This window comes from Dendropsophus ebraccatus, chromosome 2, assembly GCF_027789765.1.
Source record: "Dendropsophus ebraccatus isolate aDenEbr1 chromosome 2, aDenEbr1.pat, whole genome shotgun sequence".
NCBI lineage: Eukaryota > Metazoa > Chordata > Amphibia > Anura > Hylidae > Dendropsophus > Dendropsophus ebraccatus.
Window position 1 is genome coordinate 205,271,580 of NC_091455.1, and position 23,353 is coordinate 205,294,932.

Here is a 23,353-nt window from a genome sequence, read left to right on the forward strand (position 1 = left end):
AGCACTTTCCTTTCTTCCAGTGAAGCATAGAGGAAGGCAGTATCTTCAGCAGCCATAGCTGAATGTATTTTTTAGGCTAAGCTATGAATAAGTCTTAGCAAAAACCAAAACGCGTCAGTATTTCCTCATATACTTACCGAAACAAAAGACCCTGTGTATCTGTGTATACTTGAAGGGCTACAAGTACAACCAGCCATTACTAACCTCATATCAGATCTACATCTATAAAAGAGGCCTGTTCTGTGACTAATGACTGAAATGCGTCAGTGGAGTCCCATGTAATGTAATGGGAGCACTTTCCTTTCTCCCAGTGGAGTATGCAGGAGGGAGGCAGCATCCTCAGCAGCCATACATAAATGTATTTCTTAGGCTAAGCTATGAATAAGTCTTAGCAGAGATCGAAACGCGTCAGACTTCCTCATATAGTTACCGAAATAAAAGACTCTGTGTATCTGTGTATACTTGAAGGGCTACAATTACAACCGGCCATTACTAAACTGATATCAGGTCCATATCTATAGAAGGAGGCCTGTACTGTGACTAATGACCGAAACGCGTCAGTGAAATCACATGTAATGTAATGGGAGCACTTTCCTTTCTCCCAGTGGAGTATGCAGGAGGGAGGCAGCATCCTCAGCAGCCATACATAAATGTATTTCTTAGGCTAAGCTATGAATAAGTCTTAGCAGAGATCGAAACGCGTCAGTCTTCCTCATATAGTTACCGAAATAAAAGACTCTGTGTATCTGTGTATACTTGAAGGGCTACAATTACAACCGGCCATTACTAAACTGATATCAGGTCCATATCTATAGAAGGAGGCCTGTACTGTGACTAATGACCGAAACGCGTCAGTGAAATCACATGTAATGTAATGGGAGCACTTTTCTTTTCCCCCAGTGGAGTATGCAGGAGTGAGGCAGTATCCTCAGCAGCCATATATAAATGTATTTCTTAGGGTGAGCTATGAATACGTTTTAGCAGAGGCCGAAACGCATCAGGATTTCCATCACATTACCTTACATTTTACTGAAAAAGAATTTTAAGGATTTGCAGTCATGTACTGGGGGTCCTCATAATCCTGATCAACCAATAATGTAACTAGAATCCCTCTGCTCCCATTGGCTGCAACTATAAGGAGCATTTGGCTTAAGGTGGTATATACCACCCCCAGTGCCCCACGCATAGCAGGGTGTGTCCATTTCTCGTGTTGCTGCCATGATTGCCTTCCCTGACCTTTCCCATCCTCCCATCATTCCAAAGCCATCACCCAACTTTCCATAGTGCAGATATCAGTAAAGCAGCTTAGTAGAATATGTGACAGTATAATAGGAGGAGAGCTCTCGCCTTATGTACTGGGGGTGAGCGCTCGCTGCTGGGAGGACTGTCACACGCTTCAGCTGGACTTGTGTCTTCAGCAAATATTCTCTGAGGTCGACTACAGGTAATGGAACCGCAGCAGGTACAGGACGGAAAATCCGCCACGTGTACAACAACCACCATGTCATGTAAGAAACCGCCAGACAATAAGCTGTGTATACAACCAAAGGGAGCAAAGGATTGTGGGAAAGATAAATAATACTATGATATACAAAGGAGAAAACTGTTAATAAAACCTACTGTAATATAACATATAAAAACCAATAAGAAGAGGAGCAGTATTATAGCAGTTATATTCTTGTATATAGGGGGCAGTATTATAGTAGTTATATTCTTGTATAGTTACATAGTTACATAATTAATACGGTTGAAAAAAGACACATGTCCATCAAGTTCAACCACGGAGGGGATGGATACAGGGAAGGGGGAGGGGCGATAGGTTCTATACATACATATGCATTTATATTATTTTGCTCTAAGAACTTGTCTAGCCCTGTTTTGAAGCCCTCTACTGTTTTTGCTGTGACCAGATCCTGTGGTAGACTGTTCCACAGATTCACAGTTCTCATGGTAAAGAAGGCTTGTCGCCTCCGGAGATTGAACCTTTTTTTCTCCAGGCGGAGGCAGCGCCCCCTTGTCCTTTGAGGGGGTTTTACCTGGAACATCTTTTCCCCATATCTCTTGTAGGGGCCATTTATATATTTAAATAAGTTAATCATATCTCCCCTTAAACGTCTCTTCTCCAGACTAAACAAATGTAATTCTTTTAATCTCTCCTCATAACTAAGATGCTCCATTCCCCTTATTAGTTTAGTTGCCCGTCTTTGTACCCTCTCCAGCTCTAGAACGTCCTTTTTATGAATCGGGTTCCAAAACTGGACGGCATACTCCAGATGAGGCCGCACCAAAGCTTTATAAAGCAGTAATATTATATCCCTGTCCCGAGAGTCCATGGCTGTTTTAATGCATGACAATATCCGGCTGGCCTTAGAAGCAGCTGACTGACATTGTGTGCTGTTCTGTAGTCTATTATCTACAAATACACCCAGATCCTTCTCCATCAGCGACTCTCCCAGAGTAACTCCCCCCAGGACATATGATGCTGCAGGTTATTAGTACCCAGGTGCATAACTTTACATTTATCCACATTGAACCTCATTTGCCAAGTGGACGCCCAAACACTCAGTGTGTCTAAGTCATCCTGTAACATCTGCACATCCTCCATAGACTGTACCATACTACAAAGCTTGGTGTCATCTGCAAAGATAGAAACATTGCTGTTAATTCCATTCTCAATATCATTAATAAACAAGTTAAACAGAAGAGGGCCCAGTACTGACCCTTGGGGTACACCACTTATTACCGGGGACCATAGGAGCAGTAGGGGGCAGTATTATAGTAGTTATATCCCTGTATATAGGAGCAGTATTATAGTAGTTATATTCTTGTATATAGGAGCAGTATTATAGTAGTTATATTCTTGTATATAGCAGCAGTATTATAGTAGTTATATTCCTGTATATAGCAGCAGTATTATAGTAGTTATATCCCTGTATATAGGAGCAGTATTATAGTAGTTATATTCTTGTATATAGGAGCAGTATTATAGTAGTTATATTCTTGTATATAGAAGCAGTATTATAGTAGTTATATTCTTGTATATAGTAGCAGTATTATAGTAGTTATATTCTTGTATATAGGAGCAGTATTATAGTATTATATTCTTGTATATAGGAGCAGTATTATAGTAGTTATAGTCTTGTATATAGGAGCAGTATTATAGTAGTTATATTCCTGTATATAGGAGCAGTATTATAGTAGTTATATTCTTGTATATAGGAGCAGTATTATAGTAGTTATATCCCTGTATATAGGAGCAGTATTATAGTAGTTATATTCCTGTATATAGGAGCAGTATTATAGTAGTTATATTCTTGTATATAGGAGCAGTATTATAGTAGTTATATTCCTGTATATAGGAGCAGTATTATAGTAGATATTTTCCTGTATATAGGGGCAGTATTATAGTAGTTATATTCTTGTATATTGGGGCAGTATTATAGTAATTATATTCTTGTATATAGGGAGCAGTATTATAGTAGTTATATTCTTGTATATAGGGCAGTATTATAGTAGTTACATTCTTTTACATAGGAGGAAGTGTTATAATATACTCTTGTAGTCTGGGTAGTATTCATTGTCTCCGCTCATATGCTTCTGTCCGTTCTCTGTTATTGTCTCCCTGGGTTACTTTTCCGCTTATCTCTCTTCCTTTGATATAATGCTATTCAGATGATCTGTGTTTATCATTACAGATAATGATGGAGTTTTTTTTCTACATGATATAAGTATATTGACAGCTTGCAGTGGCGGTATAAATATTCCCTGTATTCCCCACTTCTGCTGTTATTGCAGCGCTCCCTCCTCGCTGCCTTCAGTAGGTAGACGGCTATGAGAAAGTGTGTGTCATATTGTGGTATGGATCTGGCGTCTTGTGTACGTGATGGAGACTACAGGGTGTCCCCTATGGGAATGTATGGGAATATCTGTATCCCCTAGAGGCTGCAGCCTTTTCAGGAACCTCTTGTTATTGCAGGTGGGGTCTGTGGGTGACAGGAGGTATAAGGGGTCAGGCATAAGAAGGATGGCGGTCATCTGCTGCGGCCATTTATAGACCCAGTGGAAGAAGGAAAGGTCAGAAAGCTCTGAGACCACTGAAGATATCAGGGATGAATATTACATGGGGGTATATTATACACAGTGTTATGTAAAAGCTTCAGCCCCTCTAGTGGATGGAATAGCGCCACCTAGTGGCAATGTCCCATAGCGCCCACCTGCACTTATACGCTGTAACAAAGTGAACATTATAGGCAACTCCAAATGAAAAGGATTCGCTATAAAAAATAAAAGCATTTAATAGCAATTCTACAGAAAACCGCAGGGAAATTCACTGATCTGCAGGTTTCCTGTACAGTTTTGCTTCCCCATTAAAGATAATAGGGGGTTTCTGTAAATCACTTAAAGGGGTACTTCGGCAAAATGTATTTTTCTTTCAAATGAACTGTTATAGAGATTTGTAATTGACTTCAGTTTAAAAATCTCAAGGCTTCCAGTACTTATCAGCTGCTGTACGTCCTGAAGGAAATTGTGTATTTTTTCCAGTCTGACACACCTGTGTCCATGTCAGGAATTGTCCAGAGCAGGAGAGGTTTTCTATGGGGATTTTCTCCTCCTCCTAGTTACTTACATGGACAGAGGTGGCAGCAGAGAGCACTGTGTGAAAAGATTATACCACTTCCTGCAGGACATACAGCAGCTGATAAGTACTGGAAGAGTGGAGATTTCTAAACTGTAAATTACAAATCTATATAGCTTTCTGACACCAGTTTATTTGAAAAAAAAAAAAAAATACATTTTAATGAAGTACCCCTGTTAGTGATTTAAACAAACCCCCATTGACTTTATTGGGGAAGCAAAATTCTAAAAGGGGTATTCCGAGTTAGAACACTTATACCCTATCTTGTGTATAAGTGTTAGATCATAGGGGCTCTGACTGCTGGGTCTATTCACGATCCCATGATTCACTCTTTATGGAGATAGCAGAGCACAGGATGAAGACCTGCTGACTATACGGCTGAGTTCACACAGTGCAAGTTTTTTTTATTTGCATTTTGAAGGTTGGAGGGGAGGGGGGGGGGGAGACGGCAAACTTTATGCAATATTGGGATATCATTATATGAGACTGTACTGGCCCTTTAAGTAAAATAACTCTGTGAAATATTAGCTGTATCTGACAGTGAATAGCACTACCAAGAACTCCCCCAATTACTCTGCTGCTTTGGAAACAGAGGAACATTGGTAAAACCTCAACCTGTTAGACATGTCCAATCAAATCAATATCTCCTCCAAGAGTCCCCGCCCCCGAGGAGCACAGCCCATCAATTTGGGGATTATCAGGGGACTGGCAGTCAGATACAAGTAGGCGAAGAAAATTCTCCATCCCCAAAGACATAAACTGAGCAACCAGACGCAGATCCCAGCTAGGAAGATTCAAACCTTATCCTGTGTGTATGTTCCTTTAAGAATTACATTTTTTTATTCCCCTTTTTATTCTAACAGGAAATGCTCTTCAGAAAAAAAAATGGTAATAAAATTCTCCCGGGTGGAGCGTGGTCGTCATCGGGCCGGGCCTGTGATGTATGGCTGCCGCTCCGTCCCTTCATGTCCCTATAGTACAGACTGTACACTTCTCCTGGAGTCGTAATAACCTTCAGATATATCACTTTACAGCTTATAAAGACGGAGCGGCCGTACGGCGGTGACGTCTCACAGCGGCGCTCCACCCTCTTCTTGCTCAATGTAAGTGTCAGCAGTAGTTTAGCTGACACCTCTCCACGAGTTCACTGCGTCCGACATTAACCCCTTCTTATCCACTTAAAGGGAAGCTACACCTAATCTAATGTAATATACTGACACGCTGTAATATAACACAGACCCCAAAATGAAAGAGATTCCAAAACGAAAGGGTGTTGTGTACATTTACCCTCATTACATAGAGACAGATCTATGATATGGAAAGGCTCCCTTTAAGCTGAAAACCATCAGCAAGCAGGCTCGTCGCATCCAACAAAACCTCTGGTTCTTTTAATGTCTTCCTGAGTTATTTCCTGGATCAGGTTGTTGATCGCTCTGTTTGGCTCTCACGCTGCAACCCGTGATCCAGGGACAGAACATCTACTTGTTGATGGTTTCCAAGTAAAACAAAGATTAAATAAATCCGAGATACGCAGGATGCAACAGTGTCTGCATAACTGGGTGTAAATGATACAAATACACACCGCTAAATAACCCATAATACAGCCATATCGTGAACAAATAATAGTGCCATATAGTGACCAAATAATAGTGCTATATAGTTATCAAATAGTAGTGCTATATAGTGACCAAATAAAAGTGCTATATAGTTACCAAATAATCGAGCTATATAATGAACAAATAATAGTGCTATATAGTGACCAAATAATAGTGCTATATAGTTACCAAATAATAGTGCTATATAGTTACCAAATAAAAGAGCTATATAGTGAACAAATAATAGTGCTATATAGTGACCAAATAAAAGTGCCATATAGTGACCAAATAATAGTGCTATGTAGTGCCCCCATAACAGTGCCACATAGTGTCCAAATAATAGTGCCATATAGTGACCAAATAATAGTGATAAATAGAGCCCAAATAATAGTGCTATGTAGTGCCCCCATAACAGTGCCACATAGTGTCCAAATAATAGTGCCATATAGTGACCAAATAATAGTGATAAATAGAGCCCAAATAATAGTGCTATATAGGGCCCACATAATAGTGCCATAAAGTGTCCAAATAATAGTTCCATATAGTGAACAAATAATAGTGCTATAAAGTGCCCACATATTAGTTCCATATGGTGTCCAAATAACAGTTCCATATAGTTAACAAATATAATATAATATAATAGTACAATATAGTACCCAAATAACAGTGCTGTGTAGTGCCCACATAATAGTGCCATATAGTGACCAAATAATAGTGCTATGTAGTGCCCCCATAACAGTGCCACATAGTGTCCAAATAATAGTGCCATATAGTGACCAAATAATAGTGATAAATAGAGCCCAAATAATAGTGCTATATAGTGCCCACATAATAGTGCCATATAGTGACCAAATAATAGTGCTATATAGTGCCCACATAATAGGGCCATATAGTGACCAAATAATAGTGCTATATAGGGCCCACATAATAGTGCCATATAGTGACCAAATAATAGTGCTATGTAGTGCCCCCATAACAGTGCCACATAGTGTCCAAATAATAGTGCCATATAGTGACCAAATAATAGTGATAAATAGAGCCCAAATAATAGTGCTATATAGTGCCCACATAATAGTGCCATATAGTGACCAAATAATAGTGCTATGTAGTGCCCACATAATAGGGCCATATAGTGACCAAATAATAGGGCTATGTAATGCCCCTATAACAGTGCCATAAAGTGTCCAAATAATAGTTCCATATAGTGAACAAATAATAGTGCTATAAAGTGCCCACATATTAGTTCCATATGGTGTCCAAATAACAGTTCCATATAGTTAACAATTATAATATAATATAATAGTACAATATAGTACCCAAATATTAGTGCTATGTAGTGTCCACATAACAGTGCCATATCGTGTCCAAATAATAGTTCCATATAGAGAACAAATAATAGTGCTTTTAAAGTGCCCATATAATAGTGTCTTACAGTGGCCATATAATAGTAAAATATAGTGCCTACATAATCGTGCCCAAATAATAGTGCTATGTAGTGATCAAATAATAGTGGTAGATAGTGACCAAATAATAGTGCTATGTAGTGATCAAATAATAGTGGTAGATAGTGACCAAATAATAGTGCTATGTAGTGACCAAATAATAGTGGTAGATAGTGACCAAATAGTGCTATGTAGTGACTAAATGATAGTGCCATATACCAACCAGATAATAGTCCTTTGTAGTGCCCACATAATAGTGCCATATGGTGCCTAAATAATGTGCTGTACAGTGGCCATATACTAGTGCCATATAATGCTAACATAATACTGCCATATAATGCCAAAATAGTAGTGCCATATAGTGGCCACATGTGAGCAAAATCAGGAAATTCTCGTCCACCGGTGGTTTCTCCAGTGGTCCAAGTCCCATAACAGGAGCCCTCTGAAGACTGCTGGGGGGGGGAGTTATAGTTTGGGCATGATGGGAGTTATAGTTTAGTTTGGGCATGCTGGGAGTTATAGTTTGGGCATGTTGGGTGTTATAGTTTAGTTTGGGCATGCTGGGGGTTATAGTTTGGGCATGCTGGGGGTTATAGTTTGGGCATGCTGACAGTTATAGTTTGGGCATGCTGGGAGTTATAGTTTGACCATGCTGGCAGTTATAGTTTGGGCATGCTGACAGTTATAGTTTGGGCATGCTGGGAGTTATAGTTTGGGCATGCTGGGAGTTATAGTTTGGGCATGCTGACAGTTATAGTTTGGGCATGCTGGGAGTTATAGTTTGGGCATGCTGACAGTTATAGTTTGGACATGCTGGGAGTTATAGTTTGGGCATGCTGGGAGTTATAGTTTGGGCATGCTGGGAGTTATAGTTTGGGCATGCTGGGAGTTATAGTTTGGGCATGCTGGGAGTTATAGTTTGGGCATGCTGGGAGTTATAGTTTGGGCATGCTGGGGGTTATAGTTTGGGCATGCTGACAGTTATAGTTTGGGCATGCTGGGAGTTATAGTTTGGGCATGCTGGGGGTTATAGTTTGGGCATGCTGACAGTTATAGTTTGGGCATGCTGGGAGTTATAGTTTGGGCATGCTGACAGTTATAGTTTGGACATGCTGGGGGTTATAGTTTGGGCATGCTGGGAGTTATAGTTTGGGCATGCTGGAAGTTATAGTTTGGACATGCTGGGGGTTATAGTTTGGACATGCTGGGGGTTATAGTTTGGGCATGCTGACAGTTATAGTTTGGGCATGCTGGCAGTTATAGTTTGGGCATGCTGGGAGTTATAGTTTGGGCATGCTGGGGGTTATAGTTTGGGCATGCTGACAGTTATAGTTTGGGCATGCTGGGGGTTATAGTTTGGACATGCTGGGAGTTATAGTTTGGGCATGCTGGGAGTTATAGTTTGGGCATGCTGGGGGTTATAGTTTGGGCATGCTGGGAGTTATAGTTTGGGCATGCTGGGAGTTATAGTTTGGGCATGCTGGGAGTTATAGTTTGGGCATGCTGGGAGTTATAGTTTGGGCATGCTGGGAGTTATAGTTTGGGCATGCTGGGAGTTATAGTTTGGGCATGCTGACAGTTATAGTTTGGGCATGCTGGGAGTTATAGTTTGGGCATGCTGACAGTTATAGTTTGGGCATGCTGGGAGTTATAGTTTGGGCATGCTGGGAGTTATAGTTTGGGCATGCTGGGAGTTATAGTTTGGGCATGCTGACAGTTATAGTTTGACAACAGTTTAAGAGCCAAAGGTCAGAGACAACTTCTATGCACAGTAAATCCTCAGCAGGTGTCGGCACGGCGGCCTATAAAAGTCCTGGCACCCCGGTTTACGAGAGCGACCTTCACTATCCTGACACTCAAGGCTGAGGAACCTGTCTGTAAGTGTTATTGCTGCTATGTAATAATCCTCACACTATATCTGGGCAGCTACAGGTATGGCTGCTACTTGTGGTGCACCTCCGACCTGGGAAGCTATCCTGAGCTTGATAATTCATGAGTTCTGCTCAGACTACAAACCTTCATGGTGACCCAGTATGTTCCCTGGGCTCTTCTCTTTTTCTGTCAGTGTGAGCGCCCCCTATTGATATACATGAAGACGTACAGCGAAGCAGAGACAGCACTGAGCCTGAATAGCCGCATCTCCATATTGGAGGAAGGTCCCAGCAGGCCGCAACTGACATACTTCCTTCTCCAAAGATGACCAAAGCCATCACTCAGCTGACATGAGAGTTCAGGAAAAGAGAGAGAAGGGCTGGAGAGGAGAGAGAGGGAGGCTGCAGAAGAGAGAGAAAGGGAGGATGCAGAAGAGAGAGAGGGAGGATGCAGAGGAGAGAGAGGGAGGATGCAGAAGAGAGAGAGGGAGGATGCAGAGGAGAGAGAGGGAGGATGCAGAGGAGAGAGAGGGAGGATGCAGAGGAGAGAGGGACTGCAGAGGAGAGAGAGAGGGAGGCTGCAGAGGAGAGAGAGGGAGGATGCAGAAGAGAGAGAGGGAGGATGCAGAAGAGAGAGAGGGAGGATGCAGAAGAGAGAGAGGGAGGATGCAGAAGAGAGAGAGGGAGGATGCAGAAGAGAGAGAGGGAGGATGCAGAGGAGAGAGGGAGGGAGGCTGCAGAGGAGAGAGAGGGACTGCAGAGGGGAGAGGGAGGCTGCAGAAGAGAGAGAGAGGGAGGATGCAGAAGAGAGAGAGAGGGAGGATGCAGAGGAGAGAGAGGGAGGATGCCGAGGAGAGAGGGAGGCTGCAGAGGGGAGAGGGAGGCTGCAGAAGAGAGAGAGGGACTGCAGAGGAGAGAGAGGGAGGATGCAGAAGAGAGAGAGGGAGGATGCAGAAGAGAGAGAGGGACTGCAGAGGAGAGAGAGGGAGGATGCAGAGGAGAGAGGGAGGCTGCAGAGGAGAGAGGGAGGATGCAGAGGAGAGAGAGGGAGGATGCAGAAGAGAGAGAGGGACTGCAGAGGGGAGAGAGAGGGAGGATGCAGAAGAGAGAGAGGGAGGCTGCAGAGGAGAGAGAGGGAGGATGCAGAGGAGAGAGGGAGGCTGCAGAGGAGAGAGAGGGAGGAGGCAGAAGAGAGAGGGAGGCTGCAGAAGAGAGAGAGGGAGGATGCAGAAGAGAGAGAGAGGGAGGCTGCAGAGGAGAGAGAGGGAGGCTGCAGAGGAGAGAGAGGGAGGCTGCAGAGGAGAGAGAGGGAGGATGCAGAAGAGAGAGGGAGGCTGCAGAAGAGAGAGGGAGGCTGCAGAAGAGAGAGGGAGGATGCAGAGGAGAGAGAGGAACTGCAGAAGAGAGAGGGAGGATGCAGAGGAGAGAGGAAGGCTGCAGAAAAGAGAGAGGCGCTGCAGAGGAGAGAGAGGGACTGCAGAGGAGAGAGAGGCGCTGCAGAGGAGAGAGGAAGGCTGCAGAAGAGATAGAGAGACTGCAGAGGAAAGAGGGGGAGGCTGCAGAGGAGAGAAAGAGGGAGGCTGCAGAGGAGAGAGAGGGAGGGGCTAAAGAGGAGAGAGAGGCTGCGGAGGACAAAGGTGCTGCAGAAGAGAAAGAGGGGGACTGCAGAGTAGGAGAAGAGATGCCACCCCAGAGCTTATCTGACAGGACTGACTGTATCAATGTATTATAATCCACACAAACTACAGCAGCACCTGATGATGATAATAATAATAATAATAATAATAATAATAATTCCATAAGTCAGTTTTGCTCCCCATTAGGAATCACAATCTTTATTCACCTATCTGTAAGTTTCTGGGTGTGGGAGGAAGGTGGAAGAAAGACCCCCCCCCCCCCCCCCCCCCCACACACACACACACACACACACAGGTGGCCTTGATCACCAACCAATTACAGAGCTGTATTTATGAGATGTGATGGAACCCCCCAAGCAGGAGGACCCCCAATATCTCACAGCTCTAAGAACAATGAATGATTCCCCATCACCCCCCACCCCACAGTGGACAATCCCTTGAAGGGAAGCCCCAGCCCCTTCTATAGGAGGCCAGAAATAACCCGGGGTCTCCCCCACACTTGAGCATTTGTTTTGGCAGCAGATTCTTCCTGGAGCAGATGCTGCGCTATCTGCAGGGGAGCTCCATCCCCATTCATATCTATGGGGCTCAGCACACATTGCTGCTGATCATCTGATGATAAGTGCCAGGCAGCAGGCGACAACGCAACGATAAAGCTGTCAGCGCGTTTCATCAGCAGCAGAGGCCTAATCTGCAGCCGCCCATGTCCCTGCCACTCCACAGCCACTCTATATACATATATCTGCATGAACCAGGAGGCTCAGGATGCACACAGCCACCATATACTATATACATATATGCATGAACCAGGAGGCTCAGGATGCACACAGCCACCATATACTATATACATATATGCATGAACCAGGAGGCTCAGGATGCATACAGCCACTGTATATACTATATATATAAATGCATGAACCAGGAGGCTCAGGATGCACCCAGCCACCATATATACTATATACATATATGCATGAACCAGGAGGCTCAGGATGCACACAGCCACCAGATATACTATATACATATATATGCATGAACCAGGAGGATCAGGATGCACACAACCACCATATATACTATATACATATATATGCACGAACCAGGAGGCTCAGGATGCACACAGCCACTGTATGCACTATATACATAAACCAGGAGGCTCAGGATGCACACAGCCACCATATATACTATATACATATATATGCATGAACCAGGAGGCTCAGGATGCACACAGCCACCATATATACTATATACATATATGCATGAACCAGGAGGCTCAGGATGCACACAGCCACCATATACACTATATACATATATGCATGAACCAGGAGGCTCAGGATGCACACAGCCACCATATATACTATATACATATATATGCATGAACCAGGAGGCTCAGGATGCACACAGCCACCAGATATACTATATACATATATATGCATGAACCAGGAGGATCAGGATGCACACAACCACCATATATACTATATACATATATATGCACGAACCAGGAGGCTCAGGATGCACACAGCCACTGTATGCACTATATACATAAACCAGGAGGCTCAGGATGCACACAGCTACCATATATACTATATACATAAATGCATGAACCAGGAGGCTCAGGATGCACACAGCCACTGTATGCACTATATACATAAACCAGGAGGATCAGGATGCACACAGCTACCATATATACTATATACATATATGCATGAACCAGGAGGCTCAGGATGCACACAGCCACCATATATACTATATACATATATGCATGAACCAGGGGGCTCAGGATGCACAGAGCACTCCCCAGCTATGCTGCATCTTCAGCTGGCATCTATACGATGTTTGCAGGGCTGAATAAGATGCCTATAGGAAGGTGCCAACCTATGAGTGGGCACCACCAAACATGGAGAAAACTGACTTAATCCCATGTAGACTGTGCACACACCACCCACTGGGCATGGAAACCCACCAAGGTGCCAGGCTGCAATGCCAACATGTGCCAGCTGTTATGGAGCATACTCTGCCTCCCAGGTGCCGTGCTGAGCCTTGTGGTTCCACAGCTGCAGAAGCTCCAGATAAATCAGGGGATGTGCCTGTGGCAGCAATGCGGTGCCAGCCAGGAAGATCCTGCAGCCCTAGGAGACTACTGCTGCCTACTGTGCTGGCATTCTGGGTGGCATCCAGCATTGCCACCAGGGAAGCCACCAGATGAGGGAGGCAGAATGCACATACTGGGGATCAATCACATGTAGCAGAGCTGACTGTGTCATGTACATTGCCATATCACAGATGGGAAATTCAGCTCTGCTACATCACACATACTCGGCTATGCTACTATACCTCTGTCATCCTACATAACAACTACATTGAAAAGCTCAGCACTGCTATATCACATACTTGGCTATGCTACTGTACCCCTGCCATCCCACATCCCAACTACACAATCAGCTCTGCTACATATTGGCAAATTCATCTTTGCGCAGTGGGACAAACCCAATTCCTCTTCAACTTATGGCATACACATTGACAAACTCATTACTGCTACATCACACAGGCTCTGCTATGCTACCTCTGTCATCCTACATCCCAACTACACCGCTGGATCTTCACAATCAGCTCTGCTACATACTGGTAAACGTTTCCCTGTGTAAATAAACAAACTCAATTCCTCTGCACCATGACAAACTCATCACTGCTACATCGTAAGCCATCATCCTGACAAACTCAGCTCTCTGACACAGAACTGTATGTCATTTCCCCCAACCCCAGATCACTACATCTCAACAAATTCAGCAAGACTTAATCTCGACAAACAATCATCATGACAAACTCAGCACCTACAATCTATTATCAAATCCTAATAAAGCAGGCTAACAAACCCAGCTCTGCTACATAGGAATAGTCTGAGCATTGCTACAGTCCCATAAACCCTCATGGTGACATCCAGACCAACTCAGCTCAGATACCAGACTGAGAGTGCATGTTGTCCAACTCAGCTCTGCTACATCTGTAGCTATAATGACAGACACATAAACACTCCAGAGAAGACTCTGCATGCATGTGGTCAAAGTCAGCTCTGCTACATCTGTATCTATAATTATAGACATATAAACACACTGGATAGGAAATGTGAAAAGCCACTGGGAGCATGGTGACAAACTCAGCTCTGCTACATCTGTATCTATAATAATAAAGAATGATCTGCACACTGATACTTCCTTATGAAGTGAAATAAAGAAGTTCTGCAGCGGCGGCGGCTACTTACAGAGGAGATGAGGCTGAGGAGGAGGAGGAGGAGCAGCAGTAAGGAGTCCATCGTCAGGTTGTCACTTGTCCAGACTTCTGCTGTCCTGTCTCCTAAATGCAGTAATGTCCCCAATGCAGAGAGCAGGTGCGATCCTCAGAGCTCCATGGGGTCCGGATATAGCAGAGCCCGGGCTGTGTGGTCTCTGCTGCTCCGCACGCTCTGCGCTAGTGCGCGGCTCCTCTCCTGCCCGGCACTCGGCACTTTCATTAAGAAACTCAACCAGGGCCGAGCAGACCAATCAGAGAGCCCAGGGGTGCAGCCAATCAGCGGCCTGCAAGGGGAGGGCTGCCAGGCTGGGGAGCAGGCACTACTACACACTGCACAGCAGAGCCGGCAGGGGAGCAGGAGAGCTGCACACCAGCTATGACTGACACAGATGTAGCAGAGCTGGACCGGCTACCTATGTGCATGAGCTGTGCCAAGGGACACTGCATTTTACATACTCGGCTCTGCTACATCTTAAAGAACCAGCTGTGTTTTCATTACAATCCCAACCTCATAGTATATGACAGCTCCAGCTCTGCTATATCTAACAAGCCTAGATCTGTGACTGTTGTGATTCATGAGCTACTACAGTCTACAGACTCAGCAAATCCATCTCGGCTGCATTTCACAAACACCTCTGATTCCAGCTCTGCTATGGCTACAGACTAACTGATGCTACAACCTCAGCTCTGCTATATCATAGGTAACAAGCCTACTTTACTCAGCTCTGCTGTATGTTAGATACTCAATCCTACTACATCTTACAACCCCGGCTCTACTACATCTTACAAACCCGGCTCTACTACATCTTACAACCCCAGCTCTACTACATCTTACAACCCCGGCTCTACTACATCTTACAACCCCGGCTCTACTACATCTTACAACCCCGTCTCTGCTACATCTTACAACCCTGGCTCTATTACATTTTACAACCCCGGCTCTGCTACATCTTACAACCCTGGCTCTACTACATCTTACAACCCTGGCTCTACTACATCTTACAAACCTGTCTCTACTACATCTTACAACCCCAGCTCTACTACATCTTACAACCCCGGCTCTACTACATCTTACAACCCCGGCTCTACTACATCTTACAACCCCGGCTCTGCTACATCTTACAACCCTGACTCTATTACATTTTACAACCCCGGCTCTGCTACATCTTACAACCCTGGCTCTACTACATCTTACAACCCTGGCTCTACTACATCTTACAACCCCGGCTCTGCTACATCTTACAACCCCGGCTCTGCTACATCTTACAACCCCGGCTCTACTACATCTTACAACCCTGGCTCTACTACATCAGACAAATCCATTTCTATACCTAAGAACTTTACTTTCGCCTGGCTGTATTTAACTAATCCAGCTCTGCTACATTTCAATAACTCACTTCTGCTACAGCCTACAGACTCAGTTCTATTAAATCTGACAAATTCAGCTCCACTATTTCTAAGAATCCAGAACAATACAGCTCTACATTATTCCACAAACTGAGTTCCTGTACATCTCTGCTATATCAGACAAACCCGGCTCTGCTACATGTCACAGAAACATACTATATATCATCTCTACTACATCTAGGAAATCCACCAGCAGCATGCTGACAAACTCAGTTCTGCTACATCTCACATACAGGGTCTCCTACATCTGATAATCTGCACAAACCCTGAATTATGTTGTGTAGCACAGTCAGCTCTGCTACATCTGTAAAGTCTATGGAGGTGTGAGAGACCTGCTGAAAACTGTAATTTTCCACCTACAAAAGAGCCAAAAATATCCTGAGATTATTTCCCATTTTTATTATTAGTTGAATTTAAAGAACTTGATAAAAGATTCATGATCACTTCCCCTCCGATAAGCGTCCGTGTTATCTCCCGCCTCCTCCACACATCCATCCAGGAGTCTGCACAAGAAGCAGCAAGCTCAGGATGAACAGAGATCCATTCCCTCCATTCCATAATAAAGGAACATGGCAGTACATAGACATGTCTTCTTCACAGCCCCTGCATAGACATCAGCTCCCTCTAGTGGTGGCTTCAGGTAGATGGAATGTTTGCTGTTAATGATATGCCAATGCCTGAGCACCCACATTACTGCTGCAGCCAATCACTGGCCTCGGCCATGTGCGGCACAGGACTGCTGGGGCTGATGACTGGCTGCAGCAATGATGGAGTGGCGTGGACTGCATTGGTAAGTAGAGGGTTTTATGTTTTTATTATAACACATTACTTGTGGCCATTGTTTTTTCTTCTTACATAACTAAATAAAAGTTTAAAGCAAAAAAATGACAGATCACTCTATGTGACTGAATATTACCATGAGCTACATCTGTATGTGTAATGAATACTCACCTGCTACTGACTGTACACCTGGGAAACCCCACCCCCATCCTAGTGCAAATTACCTGCTTCGTTATAGTATAAAATCAATACAAACCCCAAAACAGACCCCTAAACTAATACAGACCCCAGACCAGATCCCTAAACTAATAAAGACCCCAGACCAGACACCTAAACTAATACAGACTCCAGACCAGACCCCTAAACTAATACAGACCCCAGACCAGACCCCTAAACTAATACAGACCCCAGACCTGACCCCTAAACTAATACAGACCCCAGACCAGACCCCTAAACTAATACAGACCCCAGACCCTTAAACTAATACAGACCCCAGACCAGGCTGCTAAACTAATACAGACCCCAGAGCAGATCCCTAAACTAATACAGACCCCAGACCAGACCCCTAAACTAATACAGACCCCAGACCAGACCCCTAAACTAATACAGACCCCAGACCAGACCCCTAAACTAATACAGACCCCAGACCAGACCCCTGAACTAGTACAGACCCCAGACCAGACCTCTAAACTAATACAGACCCCAGACCAGACCCCTAAACTAAAACAGCCCCCAGACCAGACCTCTAACCTAAAACAGCCCCCAGACCAGACCTCTAACCTAATACAGACCCCAGACCCGTAAACTAATACAAACCCCAGACCCTTAAACTAATACAGACCCCAGACCAGACCCCTAAACTAATACAGACCCCAGACCAGACCCCTAAACTAATACAGACCCCAGACCAGACCCCTAAGCTAATACAGACCCCAGACCAGACCCCTAAACTAATACAGACCCCAGACCAGACCCCTAAACTAATACAGACCCCAGACCAGACCCCTAAACTAATACAGAACCCAGACCAGACCCCTAAACTAATACAGACCCCAGACCAGACCCCTAAACTAATACAAACCCCAGACCCTTAAACTAATACAGACCCCAGACCAGATACCTAATCTAATACAGACCCCAGAGCAGACCCCTAAACTAATACAGACACCAGACCAGACCCCTAAACTAATACAGACCCCAGACCAGACCCCTAAACTAATACAGACCCCAGACCAGACCCCTAAACTAATACAGACCCCAGACCAGACCCCTAAACTAATACAGACCCCAGACCAGACCCCTGAACTAGTACAGACCCCAGACCAGACCTCTAAACTAATACAGACCCCAGACCAGACCCCTAAACTAAAACAGCCCCCAGACCAGACCTCTAACCTAATACAGACCCCAGACCCGTAAACTAATACAAACCCCAGACCCTTAAACTAATACAGACCCCAGACCAGACCCCTAAACTAATACAGACCCCAGACCAGACCCCTAAACTAATACAGACCCCAGACCAGACCCCTAAGCTAATACAGACCCCAGACCAGACCCCTAAACTAATACAGACCCCAGACCAGACCCCTAAACTAATACAAACCCCAGACCCTTAAACTAATACAGACCCCAGTCCAGACACCTAAACTAATACAGACCCCAGACCAGACCCCTAACCTAATACAGACCCCAGACCAGATCCCTAATCTAATACAGACCCCAGACCAGGCCATTAAACTAAGTTTAGCATTTAGTCTGTGATTTTCCTCCCTTCCCAGACATCAGAGCAGAGTGCAGGGAGGTAGTGAGGACACTGTATGTGTTAGTGCTGTGTGTGTTAGTGCTGTGTGTGTCAATGCTGTGTGTGTTAGTGTTGTGTGTGTTAGTGTTGTGTGTGTTAGTGCTGTGTGTGTTAGTGCTGTGTGTTAGTGCTGTGTGTGTTAGTGCTGTGTGTGTCAGTGCTGTGTGTGTTAGTGTTGTGTGTGTTAGTGCTGTGTGTGTTGGTGCTGTGTGTGTTAGTGCTGTTTGTGTTAGTGCTGTATGTGTTAGTTCTGTGTGTGTTAGTGCTGTGTGTGTTAGTGCTGTGTGTTAGTGCTGTATGTGTTAGTGCTGTGTGTGTCGGTGCTATGTGTGTTAGTGCTGTATGTGTTGGTGCTGTGTGTGTCGGTGCTGTGTGTGTTAGTGTTGTGTGTGTTAGTGCTGTGTGTGTTAGTGCTGTGTGTGTCAGTGCTATGTGTGTTAGTGCTGTATGTGTTGGTGCTGTGTGTGTCGGTGCTGTGTGTGTTGGTACTGTGTGTGTGTTAGTGTTGTGTGTGTTAGTGCTGTGTGTGTCAGTGCTGTGTGTGTTAGTGCTGTGTGTTAGTGCTGTGTGTGTCAGTGCTGTGTGTGTCGGTGCTGTGTGTGTTAGTGCTGTGTGTGTTAGTGCTGTGTGTTAGTGCTGTGTGTGTTAGTGCTGTGTGTTAGTGCTGTGTGTGTTAGTGCTGTGTGTTAGTGCTGTATGTGTTAGTGCTGTGTGTTAGTGCTGTGTGTGTGTTAGTGCTGTGTGTGTTAGTGCTGTGTGTTAGTGCTGTATGTGTTTGTGCTGTGTGTGTCAGTGCTGTGTGTGTTAGTGCTGTGTGTGTCAGTGCTGTGTGTGTGTCAATGCTGTGTGTGTTAGTGCTGTGTGTTAGTGCTGTGTGTGTCAGTGCTGTGTGTGTTAGTGTTGTGTGTGTTAGTGTTGTGTGTGTTAGTGCTGTGTGTGTTAGTGCTGTGTGTTAGTGCTGTGTGTGTTAGTGCTGTGTGTGTCAGTGCTGTGTGTGTTAGTGCTGTGTGTTAGTGCTGTGTGTGTTAGTGCTGTGTGTTAGTGCTGTATGTGTTAGTGCTGTGTGTTAGTGCTGTGTGTGTGTTAGTGCTGTGTGTGTTAGTGCTGTGTGTTAGTGCTGTATGTGTTAGTGCTGTGTGTGTCAGTGCTGTGTGTGTTAGTGCTGTGTGTGTCAGTGCTGTGTGTGTGTCAATGCTGTGTGTGTTAGTGCTGTGTGTTAGTGCTGTGTGTGTCAGTGCTGTGTGTGTTAGTGTTGTGTGTGTTAGTGTTGTGTGTGTTAGTGCTGTGTGTGTTAGTGCTGTGTGTTAGTGCTGTGTGTGTTAGTGCTGTGTGTGTCAGTGCTGTGTGTGTTAGTGTTGTGTGTGTTAGTGTTGTGTGTGTTAGTGCTGTGTGTGTTAGTGCTGTGTGTTAGTGCTGTGTGTGTTAGTGCTGTGTGTGTCAGTGCTGTGTGTGTTAGTGTTGTGTGTGTTAGTGCTGTGTGTGTTAGTGTTGTGTGTGTTAGTGCTGTGTGTGTTAGTGCTGTGTGTTAGTGTTGTGTGTGTTAGTGCTGTGTGTGTTGGTGCTGTGTGTGTTAGTGCTGTATGTGTTAGTTCTGTGTGTGTTAGTGCTGTGTGTGTTAGTGCTGTATGTGTTAGTTCTGTGTGTGTTAGTGTTGTGTGTGTTAGTGCTGTGTGTTAGTTCTGTGTGTGTTAGTGCTGTGTGTGTTAGTGCTGTATGTGTTAGTTCTGTGTGTGTTAGTGCTGTTTGTGTTAGTGCTGTGTGTGTTAGTGCTGTGTGTGTTAGTGCTGTGTGTTAGTGCTGTGTGTGTTAGTGCTGTGTGTTAGTGCTGTGTGTGTTAGTGCTGTGTGTTAGTGCTGTGTGTGTTAGTGCTTTGTGTGTTAGTGCTTTGTGTGTTAGTGCTGTGTGTTAGTGCTGTGTGTTAGTGCTGTGTGTGTCGGTGCTGTGTGTGTTAGTGCTGTGTGTGTTAGTGCTGTGTGTGACAATTGATGCCATTACATAACAAAACATGTTGCACAATCTAACAACAGGGAGGACTTACAATCTGCAGATTTCTATCTATGTGCACCCATAGCCCGGTCTTAGATATCTGCAAACCAAAAACAGGAAGCTACTATAGAACTTTCATTGTAAACATTAAACCTTAAAACTATTAAAAAGACAAAAATTTAATTTATTTTTATATTCCTAACAACATAAAAAACACAAAAGATAAAAATTATGTGATCGCTTAGTAAAAAGGATCATCAAACTTACCACCCAAGGTGTATTCCTGTCCAGAAATTCAAGGTAGAGCTGTGGTATCACTAATGTAGGTGAACGCACTAGGATGAGGCCCTATCTTTATCAAATGCTTTACTTTTTGTCTTCATATATTTATTTATTTTTTTTTAGTTTTTTAAAGATTTCTTATAATTTCTTTTCTTGTTTTTTTTTTTTTTTTTTTTGTTTTGTTTTGTTAGCAAAACTTTTCCATGTTCACAAAGAATGTTTGAGCGGGTTTCCCAGAGATGATATATGACGCTAGTAAGAGTAAAATTAAAAATTAAAAAAATAAATAAAAATAAAATACTGCCCCCATTGGCCCAAACCAATGTATGAGAAACACCAAAACGACACAACCCCTGTATCTGACATTTTTTTTTATTACAATTTTATATTATGAAAATTAGAATTTCTTAAAGTTTTGAAAAAATTTTTAAACTTTTTAACAGACTAAAGAAAAAGAATAGAAAAGCAAAAAACAACAGAAACGTATAGGGAATAAGGTCACAAATTTTATTGATATAAAAAAAAACAAAAAACAAAAAGACCCTGCAGGGTAAACAGAAAAATATAAAAAATGATGATAAGGAATGAGTACAATCCACAAATAAAGCCTCAATCACAGCAGAGAATAAAGGAATAAAAGGCGGAGCTCACCTCTGACAAACAATACTAGTGAGGGAAATCTATGGATATATAGAAGCCGGCCATAATACTATAGAGCCATATTCAGCCGACCATAAAACTATAGAGCCATATACTGAATATAAAGAAAAATGGATATATTAAGTATATATAAAATACCATGTGATTGCACATAGCAAATGAAGTCCCGGCTGTAAAGGAAAGTGTGAGTGCATGCTTACAAATACCGACATATGGGATTAATGTAATACAGCCGAATGGCTCAACCAGCAAAGCTTGGTATGGATATATAGAAAGTGCAAGTACCAAAAAACAAAACATACACAAGAAAAAAAGGATAAATCAGAGGTCAGGGAGTGAACCTGACGTACGTTTCGCCTATGGCTTCTTCTGGGGATGAGGTAGGAATGAGCACAGTGGATATTTAAAGTGATAATGTCCCCCCTCTTTCCATACCAGGAGTTCTCAGTACCATTCTTAAAGGGAACCTGTCATCACAAAAATGCTACTTAAGCTATCGGCATCATGTTATAAAGCAGGATTTGCCGAGCGGATTGATATCTATCTTTATTGGAAAAGATTCAGTATAACTTGTATTTTGATGATTGAAATCTCTGATGTTTCCAAGAGTCCAGTCTATTGAGTGACTCCACCCACTGGACTCCTTAACATAAAATGAGCAAGGATTGCAATCAACATGTGACGAGTTATATTAAATCTTTTCCCACAAAGATATATATCAATCTGCTCAGCTCTTCTTGCTCTATAACATGATGGGGATAGATCAGATAGCATTGTCATGGTGATAGGTTCCCTTTAAGTTTATATTCTGTACATTTAATAGCTTACCATATAAAGTATTTCTTGGTGGTCTCTCCCCTCAAAAATGCATGTTGTTGTTGGTGGACATTGCCGACCCAAACTGAAGAGTACAACACACCTATGGTGACTGATAGTTCATAAAACATGATACCCCAACTATATATATATTTATAATTAGTCTCAAATCTGATCTGTTAATCCCATGAAGATCTGAGTTATACATCCCCTCTTCTTCCCGGCAGATGTAGACCCCCTAATACATGGAGCATTGCGGTATATTGATGACGTTTTTCTCTTCTCACTATTAACCCTTTTTTTTCTTCCCTCTTTGGTTTCCTTGACGGCAGCCCTGAGGGTTTCTGCTGGTGAGCAATGTCTCTGCCCAGGGCAGGTAACGTCTTGTGTGTCCGGTGACGGTGATTTATGACCCCCAATATCCATCAGTCCTGTACTGTACATGGCGTATAGATCTGTGTAATATACAATCAGCCTACAGAAAAGCCGGCATAAATTACACGGGTGACATGGAAAAACGGAACTACGCTTATTAGTCTGACACCAGAAATATCATATAGGAAACTAGTGAGTCACCGGACGAGCGTCAGATCAATAGGAATGGGCCAGATAAGGAACATTACTACCTCATTTAAGCCGAAAAGTAGATTTGTTTTGTCTTCTCCTCCCTTGGCTCTGTCATTCCATATCTGAGGAAGAAAAGTCGTAATAAGTAACTATGGAGCTATAATGTGATCACAGAGTCATCCAGGCGTCATAGAAAGGCATAGCGCTTCCTCTCTCCTCCTACCCAGCACTGTGCAAATCTGTGTAATGCCTAATGTCCCCTGCGGGGGTGCTGTAGGGGAGCTGAACACTTGTTGCAGCTTATTTTGCAGATTCATTGCAGTTGTATTGATTAATAGAGTCATTGGGGAAGATTTATCCAACATGGTGTAAAGTGAAACTGGCTCAGTTGCCCCTAGCAACCAATCAGATTCCACCTTTCATTTTCTAGAGTCTGTGAGGAGTGAAAAGTGGAATCTGATTGGTTGCTAGGGGCGACTGAGCCAGTTTCACTTTACACCATGGGGGAGATTTATCAAACATGGTGTAAAGTGAAACTGGCTCAGTTGCCCCTAGCAACCAATCAGATTCCACCTTTCATTCCTCACA

At 43.6% G+C, this 23,353-nt stretch overlaps 1 protein-coding gene across 2 annotated transcripts in view; it reads right to left on the reverse strand.

Moving 5' to 3' along the window:
- The window catches only part of LOC138783926 (vasoactive intestinal polypeptide receptor-like), a 159,916-nt gene extending 145,257 nt beyond the window's left edge, over positions 1–14,659 (reverse strand). For both annotated transcript variants that reach the window (XM_069959258.1, XM_069959257.1), the window contains exon 1: positions 14,435–14,659. In XM_069959258.1, the coding sequence (XP_069815359.1) occupies positions 14,435–14,485 (51 nt within the window). In that variant the 5' untranslated portion in view covers positions 14,486–14,659. The remainder of the gene's footprint in view (positions 1–14,434) is intronic.
- Positions 14,660–23,353: the final 8,694 nt, after the last annotated feature.